The 11,905-nt window shown below is 47.0% G+C and overlaps 1 protein-coding gene across 1 annotated transcript in view; it reads right to left on the bottom strand.

Annotated features, from left to right (window-relative positions):
- Positions 1-1,301: 1,301 nt before the first annotated feature.
- cntn3b (contactin 3b) overlaps positions 1,302-11,905 on the bottom strand; it is a 50,850-nt gene continuing 40,246 nt past the window's right edge. Inside the window, exons 14-22 of the mRNA XM_076268640.1 lie at positions 11,116-11,274; positions 10,704-10,853; positions 10,018-10,088; positions 6,634-6,868; positions 5,994-6,103; positions 3,945-4,131; positions 3,316-3,428; positions 2,671-2,836; positions 1,302-1,402 (exon numbers count right to left, since the gene is read on the bottom strand). Coding sequence (XP_076124755.1) covers positions 1,302-1,402; positions 2,671-2,836; positions 3,316-3,428; positions 3,945-4,131; positions 5,994-6,103; positions 6,634-6,868; positions 10,018-10,088; positions 10,704-10,853; positions 11,116-11,274 — 1,292 coding nt within the window. The remainder of the gene's footprint in view (positions 1,403-2,670; positions 2,837-3,315; positions 3,429-3,944; positions 4,132-5,993; positions 6,104-6,633; positions 6,869-10,017; positions 10,089-10,703; positions 10,854-11,115; positions 11,275-11,905) is intronic.

Here is an 11,905-nt window from a genome sequence, read left to right as displayed (position 1 = left end):
AGACATCTCGCCTCAGCGTACCCTTTTCTTCATGCCTGATGAGAGATTTGTTCCCAAATAGTATCAATCACAGCAACTGTGCAGCATGCACAGAGCGCCAAGTATGAATAATTAAAACTAATACAGCAAGTGGGTCCCATCGCACAGGAGGTGGAGAGGGTCGGGCTAGACAAGACCTGGTTGCTCTCTAAAGGGCATGCTGGAATTTTGCTCTCTATTTCTACCGCTGTCTATTAGCCAATAAGGATGTTAGGCACAGGTCTGTTTTTACTTCTCGTTCCTGTGACATAAAACACATACACACACTCATGCATACACACACACACACGGCATAGTCTCTTTTCCCCCCCTTAAATCATTTTAACTAATCTAATGCCACGTGACCATTGTAACCATAAAGACTTTGTCAATCTGTCCACCTACTTGGCCGCTCACCCACTTCAGGAAGCTAGCTAAAAACATGTCACCTAACTGAAAAGTGTTATTCTTAACACGGCATCCTATAATTATGGGTAAATGTCATATTTAGCCCACCAAAGCCACCTCTTCTCACTAAATACATGACTGTTGATGAGGGAGCCTACTAAAAGGGACTTTCTGCAAGCAACATCCCTTTCAAGTGGGAAGTTGAATTGATCAAAAATATCTTATCTGTGGCAGCTGAATGTACACCAGCACGAAGGAGACACAAACAAGAGAAATGCAAATCCTTATATGTTATCTACTTTGGTATGTAAATGTTTTAAGGCATTAGTTTGTTCCAAGGATCAGAGGCGAAGACAATGTAGACATCAGCACTTCTCTGTTGAAGCGTAATTAGTTGTAAGTGAAATGTCTTGAGAGGTTTGTGTTTTTTTCTCTCTTTTAGATGGGTGACATATCTGATGTTGACACGCCGTTAAATATTATGCATACCAGTTCGTTAACCTTTCCCCATTGTCATTAATTATGCATGGCCGAGACACGCCACACCTGTGTCTAGTGCCTAGTGTCTTCATGTACGCCCATGTGATTTGCATGAATATGCATACAGGCAGGCAGACGCGGATAATCGCACCGCAAAGATGAGATGATGAGGGCGGAGGAAGTGATACACCGGCAGGAAAGAAAGACAAGTATCAGGAAGGGGATAGAGGGAGAGAAAAGAGGAGGAGGAGGGGTGGGTGTGCGGAAAGGAGAGAGTGATGGTGGGAGTTGACATGAAAGGAGCCAGAGGGAGATGGAGGGATAGAGACGAGAGAAAGGGTGAAGAGGCAGAGGAAGGAGGAGGAGTAGTGGTGGCGGTGGGGAGGCGTCAGTCCTCAGGAGGCAGCGGAGAGTGCCAAGCACAGCGTCACGAGGAGGAGAGGGGAGAGGGCCACACTGCCACGCCGAGCTGCTCCCGAGCCCCTCGCACCCATGCCTGAAACAGACACACAGGATGACACACAGAGACACAGCTCTTTAGTACACACAGGCAGCTCTTTAGTACACACAGACACAGCTCTTGGGAAAAGCCCGTAAAAGTCCTGGCAGGAAGCGATTACATCAACGTTTTTTGGTATATCCAGTTTTTAATATTTTTTTCCGAAGTGTTTACAACTTAGTGTTAACTAATAATTGTTGCAAACTGGACTACGAACAAAATATTAGTGCATTCCTGGATCTACATCCTTATGCATGCTTCCTGCCAGGACTTTTACGGGCTTTTCCCAAATCACGGAAGAAACGTCGACGCAGCTGTATAGTAGCAGATAATCAGGCAAGTCTTATTTAAATAAACTCCTGGTGCACTTACAAACTTTCTAATGCCTCGTTATTGGACTAAAGGTCATAGTTGTACTACTGCAGAAGTTTTGTACCATTCAGGGCATTATTAGTGGGGTACTTTACGAGATAAAAGTTGGTTCCATTACGACTGCAGAACGTCATTAGTTTCTGACAGCGCTACTCGACCAGGGTTCGACCAAGGGAAAAAAGGTTCAGGGAGGGTGTTTGGCCCGAGGTCATGGTGCAAAGGACCCTAGGGTGAAATTACTCCGAACCATCGCTTTAAGGACATAGGGACACAAATGTTCAGAACACAGACTCAGGCCCTTTTCTTGAGAAAGGACAGGTAGGAAAGCTCCACAGGATGGGTTTGCTGACAGCAGACAGTAAATCAACGCACAATGCTGGATTCACCAGCGCTCACTACATCTGCATTATTAATGCATCTCTGAACAGAAAAGGCTATTAAAGGATTCAGAGATGATAAGGCTTACATCACATGCGAAAGCTGGATCTCTTCACAGCACAGAAAAAAGAGCATGAAAAAAGCTAACGACGATAGGGAAAAAAGGGCATTTCATTTTAACCAGGCTGAGAGGAAGGCACTGTCTGCTGCTGCTCAGTATGCCACGGCGCTCCACAGTCAACAAGGAATAATAACCCGTTGACAGAGATGGATTGCACCGCACGTGAATTTCTAAAAAGGTCGGGTCTCTTGCATGGGCACGAAGTATATTACACATGAATGGAAAGGGAGGCAACGAGGCCAGAATAAATGTGCTATTTGGATGATTGAATCATCATTAAAGGCTTATCACTGTGGGACACGGGGGCATGGGATAGGAGCTGGGGTGGGGGCTGGGGGTTTGGGTTAGGGTGGGTGGAGGAAAGGTGAGGATGCTTGAAGTTAAGGAAGCTTACTCAGTTTGTGGATGTGGATTGGCTCGCTCCCCATGCCCACTCCCCCTTCACTTAGCGATCGTATCTCGATTACGTAGTTGTCGTTGGCTGACAGGGTTATTTCGGCCGTGGTCTGGTCAGTGGTGATGGTGTTAACATCGTTGTGGCGGTGTCTGCGGCACAAAACCTGGACGACATAAAACAAACAAACACATAAATACACAAATAAAAAATCATTAACCCCCCCCCCCCCCCCAAGTGATTGATTTGGTGGAGATAACACATTCAGTTGGATTCGTGTCAGGTAGGGGGGAGTAGGACACACGGTGCCCTCCGACTGCTGCATCGGGCTGTGACTGTCTCTCCCCTCTAGGCCTTAAGAGATCTCCCCCGCTGTGCAAAAGCATTAATTCCACACATTAAGCACCGTGACTCTTGGGTGTTATGACCAACAGCGGCGGCGCTGAGTCTACTACCTCTGCAAATATCCCCACGGAATAACCACTGGCTACCTCACACTCCATCACTGTAATGATAGCTACGATTGGACAGTAAAAATAGTATATGGCAAATATTCTGCATCTCTCCATGCATGGACCTAACACACACACACACACACACACACACACACACACAAACACACACACAGAGGAGCTTTGGACTCACAAGGTATCCTGTGACCTCGGACTCGGTCTCCAGGGCTGTAACTGGGTCCCAATGCAGGGTGAGCTGAGAGCCAATAAGAGTCCACTTTACATTCAGTGGAGGCTGTCCAGGGGCTGAGTCAGAGAGAGAGAGAGAGAGAGAGAGAGAGAGGGAGAGAGAGATAGGGAGAGATGCAGAAAGACAGAGAGAGAGAATAACAGAGGGATACAGAAGAGAGAGAGAGAGATAGGGAGAGATGCAGAAAGACAGGGAAAGAGAGAATAACAGAGGGATACAGAAGAGAGAGAGAGGGAGAGAGAGAGTGAAAGGGCAGCCACAGAGATAAGAGGAAGACAATAAAGTGGGAGGGGAGAGTAATGTATTTGACATTAGTCAAACTAAGGACATTGTACATGCACTGCAAAGTAAGGAAAATCTACTCCACCATGGGCCTTGATCTTGTTTCTGATTGGCCTCTGTATTTTACACATTCTTAGAGGACAAACAATACAGACTCCATCAACATCTTCACCTCATGTGTACTCTGAGACGTATTATCCTGAAGCTATCCTGTATCATCCTGAAGGGGCTCTCCACAGATAGCTGGTCAGAGTGTGGTGCATGTTTTGGCAGGTGCCGGAGATACTCACGGGGTTTCTTGGTGGTGGCGTTGATGGGCTGGGACTGGAATCCGGTGCCGGCCGTGTTGAAGGCGCTGACCGCCAGGTAGTACTGGGTGCTTCCCCGCAGGCCGCTGATGTTCACCGCTGTGTAGTTGGCGGATATCCTCACCTTGCCCACTGTGTCTGGTTTGGTGTCATCCTCCCAGTACACCACCTGATGGCCGCAGGGAATGAGAACGTCAGGTTTTCTATTTAGGTTTTTTTGTTGTTGTTTGTTTTTGTCGGGCAGCCGTGGCCTACTGGTTAGCATTTCGGACTTGTAACCGGAGGGTTGCCGGTTCGAACCCTGACCAGTTAGGCCATGGCTAAAGTGCCCTTGAGCAAAGCACCTAACCCCTCACTGCTCCCCGAGCACCGCTGTTGTTGCAGGCAGCTCACTGCGCCGGGATTAGTGTGTGCTTCACCTCACTGTGTGTTCACTGTGTGCAGTGTGTTTCACTAATTCACGGATTGGGATAAATGCAGAGACCAAATTTCCCTCACGGGATCAAAAGAGTATATATACTTACTTATACTTACTTATACTTGTTGTTGTTGTTGCACCAATACATTGACGGGAATTGAGTTGAAGCCATGCTTGCCAAAGTGCTAGAGGACCCAATAAAAATTGTACCTAATCTAAAGACAGACTCAGGTGTGATGTGAAATACACTTTGCCACTTCCTTTTAACAGCAGCTTTCTCTGTGTCCATTCAGTAGATGATTCCATTAGCACTTTCAGAAAACCGCTTATATAAAAGACCCATTTGTTTACCATATTTGTAAAAATCCCAACATTTCAGATTTTAGATAAATCCTTGTGGCTAATAAACACTCCGTCATGGCCTTAGCCACGGATATGACTAAACGCTGTAATTACATTGCAGCAAGGCAGTTATGACGAGGTGCATGTGTCATTGACATTTGCTGTATTACAGTGGAGCATCGTCTCAGCTGACATTTTTCCCCCTTGCACACGCTAATGACCCTGACAATGACAAACCTCACTAATTGCTAACTAATTACATTATCCCAATTATGTATGTTTAATAGAATTTCACAATGCTAATTTTCAATTAACACGATCTATCTGTGGGCTAAGAGATGTTTAATGAGGGTAAAAATCCAATATCCGCCCTAGGACGCATGCGGTATTAATGTTTGTATATGGCGTTAAGTCAATAAATAATTAGAGAGGAAAATATACACTGTACCCATGGGCCTCAATTTGCTTAGCTGCTGCATTGGGGTTAGATTACATTTACAAAACCAACAGCAAGTCTAAGGATGTGTGAGGATGAATCTATGCACCAATCAATCTCTGAATAAAAAATCAGAGCAACAATCCATCAGTGAATGACTGGAACATTTTGGATTCTGACCACTGAACCATCTGCAGCCAGATATGCATTCACAAAGACTGACTTTTTTTCCCCTTTTTTCTTCAGACCTTTAAAAAAAAGCGCTCATCAGTGACATGATGGTCTTCTTCTCTTGCACAATATACCCAGCACCATGGCAACCGTGGGTTTTTTCTGTGCCTTGGGCAGAGAGAAGGAAGGGGGCGCTGGGTGAAGAAGACGCTGCGCGGCTGTTTTTGCATCTTTAAAAAGGGATGCTTTCAGAGGAGGAGAACAGAGAGGTGGTGCTGATGGGTGGTGGGGGGGGGGTGTTGGGTGTGTGTGTGTGGGGGGGGGAGGTGAGGCTGGTAGGGGCCATCTGAAACTGACAGCGGCTAAATGGAAGCGGCGCCGCCTGCCTCACACGAATGCTCCCGGTGACACTTTGAGAGCACCAGGACAACAGGCCGGCGTAGCCAAACACACAACGGCCAATTAAGCACACGATTCGTGCCGGACCCCAACACAAATATGAAAGGAGGGATGTGTACTCGGCCACAAAGGACAGCTGGACATGGAGATGGAGGAGGAGGATGAGGGGGAGGAGGAAGAGAGAGAGATAGAAGGAAGAGAGAGAGAGAGAGAGAGAGAGAGAGAGAGAGAGAGAGAGAGAGAGAGAGAGAGCTCAGGGCCATACCTCGTAACCCAGCACCCTCTCAGGGATGGAGCGCAGCGGTTCCCAAACCACTTCAATCTCAGATGCCGACACACTCCGGCCCCTGGTTCTCACTGGAGCCAGGCTCGGCACTGCAGCAAACACAAACACACACAGAGGAGGTGGGGGGGGATTCCCATTCCATCAAATTCCATCAACAGCCCCCCCCCCCCCCAACACATACACACACACACACACACACACACACACACACACACACACACACACACCTCCCCACGCCCCTATCTCCTCCCCGAGTTTAATGGGATCTGTGAGTGACAAGACAGAAGGAGAATCTGCACCGCAAATTCAATTAACATCATAGCTCACTTATAGTGCTGTAAGTGCCTGGCAGGATTTCCTGTAAGCTACCGCTGCAATAACTAATATCAGGTTGACATTCATAGCTTAGGAAAGGAAGGGGGGGGGGGGGTAGAAAACTGGCTGAACCAACTTACTTTATCATTATTATTCAAGGTCACGCCTGAGTGTGTGTCTGTCGGTGTGTTTCCATGCGAGTGTGTGTGTGTGTGTGTGTGTGTGTGTGTGAGTGCTTCTGTGGGAGATGTATGAAGAGATCAGACAGGTTTCCTACAGGCTGCTTTGTCATTCTCCTCCTTACCTTCCTCAGCTGAGAACACAGTGGCCACAGAGCTGAAGGGCCCTTCCCCGCGCTTGTTGAAGGCGCCCACCTTCACGTCGAACGGCGCAAACGGCGGGATGGTGTCGTTGCGCAGGACGTACTTGGCCAGGCCCGGCGTGGAGACGACAGCGCGCGTCCAGGTGACGGATCCGGCCGGCCGCAGGGCGATGATGTAACCGAAGCCCTCGCCATTTTGGAGTTCCTCGGGCACAGGCTGAGAGTGAAGCACAAAACTATAGTGATATTAAAACACATAGAGACAGAGACACAGACTGCCCCGCATCCACCGACACACACACACGACACACACACACTATCACACTATCAGAGAGAGAGAGAGAGAGAGAGAGAGAGAGAGAGAGAGAGCAGGGGCGGAGCTACGTGGTGGCCAGGGGGGGCCACGGCCACCACTGGTCAAAGCTTGGCCACCCTGCTGGCCCCCCCAGCTCCGTTCAGTGAAAAGTAAAAAAGAAAAAAATAATTGCTGCCGTTTTCGACGGCACTTTGCCAACACTTTGCAAAGCAGGGACTGAACCAATTACTGCACTCTATCTACGACCATTGGCCCAGTCAGGAAGTGTAGCCCACGGTTGTGATCAAATCGTGATAGGCTAGGCCTAGTGCAGCAGCAGCGGGACAATTCAAGTCATCTGTTAAAAACACTGACTACTACTTAACCTCATGCAGTAACAACATGAGTTGATGATGAGTTGGAACATTAATGCTAATAAGATGTTAGAATGTGTCACGAATCATAGCCAAGTAAGCTGCGTTGGGCTGTCCTTAGGTAGGCTCTGACATTGACGTGTGGGGCTGATCAGAAATAATCGGATGCCTGCGGTAACGCTGTTACAAAAATATTTCGATAAAATTCGGGTGAAATGCAAGCATATTAGGCACATATCATGGCTCCAATAAAAGTAGGCTAATGGGGCCTAGGCTAGGCTACTTTATATAAAAAACATAATTTGCTGACTGCGTGTTGTTCTTGCCATAGCTGGTCAGGCAGAGGCTGCTTTGCCTGAGTTCTTTGTTACATTGCTCCAGAACTGTTCATCGCAGCGAGATGAAACTTTAATTGCGTGACAGCAGAAGTTGGGCTTTCCAACGAGACTAAACTCTTGCCTGTGCGATCAAGTATGAAAACAAAAAAAAAATCATGAAATTAAATCAAATTGATTCATAGTTTACCTGCGCACCCATTAGGCTACTCTCGTTTGAATTACTCGCGAACCCGTGATCGCATAGATATGGCAAGCATTTCAGAAGAAAGAGGAGAGACAGGGCTATCTATTGGTACCAAGTATATAGATGCTTCTGGGCTATAAAAACAGACAACGTGACTGCAAAATAACATCATGTACAAAAACCAACTATCGTTTGAATTAGGCCCTATTCACGAACCCGTGATCGGATAGATATCAGTCAGATGAAAGAGGAGATACAGAGCTATCATTTGATACTTCCTTCTGGGTTATAAAACAGACGAAATGACATCAAAATAATAACTTCATATAGCTCCACTTACCCCACGTTTTTGTGTGTTGTAGTGGCAAGGCATGTTCATAATCCAACGCTATCATGTGTTTCTCTATGGCAAAGTATGTTCATAATGCGGTTTTGAGATCCCAGCAAATTCCTGCATGGCATCCAATTCGAGACTCACATTGCACCCCAATTTATTCGACAAAAAAACACCTTTTTGCCTTCACTTTGTTCATGACAATGCAGTAAAAAGTTGTTTTAGAATCATCATGAGTGTACACACAGAACACGCAAACTCGGGTTCAGTCAGGTCAGATCAGTGCGTGTCACAGATATGGAGCGCAGAAAGGGCATTTTTCATTACTAAATAAAAATGGCATTTATTTCAGTCTAGGGTTCTAAGGGTAAATTTCTTAATTCAGAGCCATGTTACTTACAGCCAAGTACTTAGAGTGGATATCAGAAAGAAATATAGTTTGGCCATCAGTATAAGATTAAATATCTGAATACAATATTTGTAGTATTTATTATTGTTCTTTAACATCATTTGAATAAGACTGATTAAGTAAGGTGCATTATCATAATGTACTTTTTTATAGCATTGGCTTATGGAAAATGATTTGGAGTGGACAACAAACTGACCTGTGTATCAGTGTTGGCTTTACACAATTTATTACCATTATTAAAATAGGCTATCCTAATCTTCAAAACTTTTTGAGTAGTTTTTAAATAGTAGTTTTGATTCCCAAGTGCCACCCTAATAAAAAGTCTGGACCCAGCTGGCCCCCCCTATAAAACAATCCTGGCTACGCCCCTGAGAGAGAGAGAGAGAGAGAGAGACAGGACACAGTATCAGAAAAAGAGAAAAAAAGCAAAAGAGAGCGATAGAGAGAGAGAGAGAGAGACGTGCTGGCCAAAAAGATGGAAGAGGAAAAAAAGAAAGAAAGAAAAAAGGACACTCCACCGAGACTGAACAGCCATCATCAAAGCCCCTATAGGCTCCGATAGCATCCAAAGTGTCCTCTCTCTGGGGACCTGGGAAATAGGCTGGCGTGTGTGTCTGGAGACATATGCAGGCGGCTCAGTACCACCAGGGAGCAGAGCGGGGGGGGGGGGGGGGGAGACTGGCCTTGATCACTCAGCCCTATCTGCTCTCCTTTAAAGCCCACTTTATATTCATTTGGAATTAATACTGGCCACGCACAACTGCCGCGCGCCTGCCAGATGTTGCTCAAATGCAGGAAACGGCTCCATGGCTAAAAAAAATCTGGGCTACTTTGGGTCAGTGGGGGAAGACAAACATGGCCTGGCCAAGCAACGAGGAGATGAATTCAAAGACAAACACGGACAGACTAAGGGCGCCATTTGAGGAGAGAGAAAATCTACGAGTCTGAAGCAAGAATGCAGACCACTATCCCCCGAATGCAATTTAAAACACATTCCCGGGCGATAAATAAACACACTCTCTAATAACCATCTCGAGAGAGTGGCTCTTTATTGCCTTCAATAACCTCACTGAGGCTTTCATTTAAAAAACAAACAAATAAGCAAATAATGACACTACGGAGAAAAGAGTGAGGTCGTCTGTATACGTGGCCCTCAGTGCCTTGGCCACATGCATGACGTCAGCTTAGTACCCCCTACCTGCTGCTAAGAGGGGTGAAAGGAAGCCTTGAGGCCATGACACAGAGAAATGCGGTGTGGGATGTGTGTGTGTGTGTGTGTGTGTGTGTGTGTGGGGGGGGGGGGGGTGCCTGGGAGATGGGGGGGGTTTCGCTCTACTAGAGATCATAAAATTGCTTCATTCGATTCTGGACAATTAAGCAAAGCCATTATCGGGCTGTGGCACGAACAGTAAAAAGCTGACAAATGACTTACCTCCCATGTTATAACTAATTCCGATTTTGTGCCGCCCCCGCCTCCGACATCAGTGGGAGCTGTATCCGGGACTGCAGGGTGGAGAGAGGGGGAGAAAAAAATCCACAAGAGCTCAATTACAGCGCCATTCACTTAAACAGGCTCAACCACTGGCCAATATATTCCCCTCCCTGACACAGCTTTATAAATTCATTTTATGTTTAAAAGCCCCCCGACCCCCCCACCCCCGACCCCCCTCATCCTATCTCAGTTACTCACTCACCCAATCTCCCTCTTCACAGAACTCATCGGCAGTCCATTTTAGTTATTTATTATTTATTAAAGAGAATGTTGTCTTTCAAAAATGCCAAATGTCACAATGAATAAATAAGCTACTCTCTGTTAAGCATAATATCCATGCACACCATTTTGCTTGACGGCTCTTTGCGCGATGCAAGACGCCGCCGCTACAGATTTGTGGAGCACTCGTGTGCATCCGCATGTGTGCATTTGCCTCTCCAAACTAAATGATCCATCATATTTAATCTGTCAAATCAGCAACCGCTTCAAAAAGCGGTGAATGTCAGGGGTGTGTGTAGTCATCCGAGCATGAGTGAGTGTACTTTTTGGTGTGTGTGTTTGTGTGTGTGTGTGTGTAAGTGAGTGTGTGTGTGTGTGTGTGTGTGTGTGTGTTAAGAGACACTCACTAGCATCCTCGGTCCGTGTCTTTAGGGACGGTGGACTGGGCTCTCCCATCCCAACGCTATTACTGGCCACCACTCGAAACTCATACTCCACCCAGGCGTTCAGGCCCACCACTGTGGCAGTCAGTGTGTTTCCATTGATGACTTCTGGGACTAGTAGACACATACACACACACACACACACACACACACACACACACACACAGGCGCATACACACAAGCACAAAATGAGTTGTAACAAAACAAAATGGATTGTAGTACTATGTTATTATTACAAATTTCATTTAATTACAATCTAACTTAAACTATAGTTTACATCAAATATTCCTGCAATGTCAGGTCAGTTTCAGCATAAATCTGTCAAATCTATTTCCCTGCCCCTTGGGGCAGTCCTGTGGTTGGCAGCCCATGTTACCTGTGTCCACTGCCTGCCAGCCCACGGTGAAGGGGGTGCGGGCCTGGACCACGTAGCCTGTGATGGGGCTGCCGTTGTCCCGGCCGGGTGTCCAGGAGAGCTGCGCCGTGCTGTCTGTGATCTCCTCCACCAGCACCGTCTCCGGGGGCCCAGGGGGGCCTGGCAAGCACACAGATACAGGAGCCTGGTTATTAAAGCCTCCGACCACCACAGCATCCACCCACTTCACAACACACACACACACACACACACATATGAACCTACTGTCACACACACAGCAACCACACACAATCTCTCTCTCTCTCTCTCTCTCTCTCTCACACACACACACACACACACACACACACACACAGAGTAGTATACATTACACACACAGACACACAGTATACATTACACACACACACAAAGACACACACACACACAAAGAGACACAGACACACACACACAGACACACACAGACACACACACACACACACACACACACACACACACACACACACACACACACACACACACTCTAAGCGCAGCACCTGCAGTTAGTGAAGCATTGCTTCTCTCCTGATTCAGCTCGCTGCACTGCTGGCTTGCAGGGTGAGGGAGGGTCACATGAATGCAAACAGTGCACGGCAGGTTCATCAAAGGTTACGGAGTGGAACCCCCACTCCCCCCCCCCCCTCCCCCCGCGATGCGATGGCTTCTCTGTGAATAACGGCAGGTGCACCTCCCCCCATCCTGCGCTCTGCCTCCACGTCTCAGGTTCCGAGAATGCCTCCATGTTTTGTTTTCCTGC

This window comes from Alosa pseudoharengus, unplaced genomic scaffold (assembly GCF_046254945.1).
Source record: "Alosa pseudoharengus isolate Yale_2024_CS ecotype anadromous, Long Island Sound unplaced genomic scaffold, YU_APseudo_1.1 YU_APseudo_1.1_scf_5, whole genome shotgun sequence".
In the NCBI taxonomy this organism is placed as follows: Eukaryota; Metazoa; Chordata; class Actinopteri; order Clupeiformes; family Clupeidae; genus Alosa; species Alosa pseudoharengus.
This window is presented reverse-complemented; position numbering and strand designations above follow the sequence as displayed.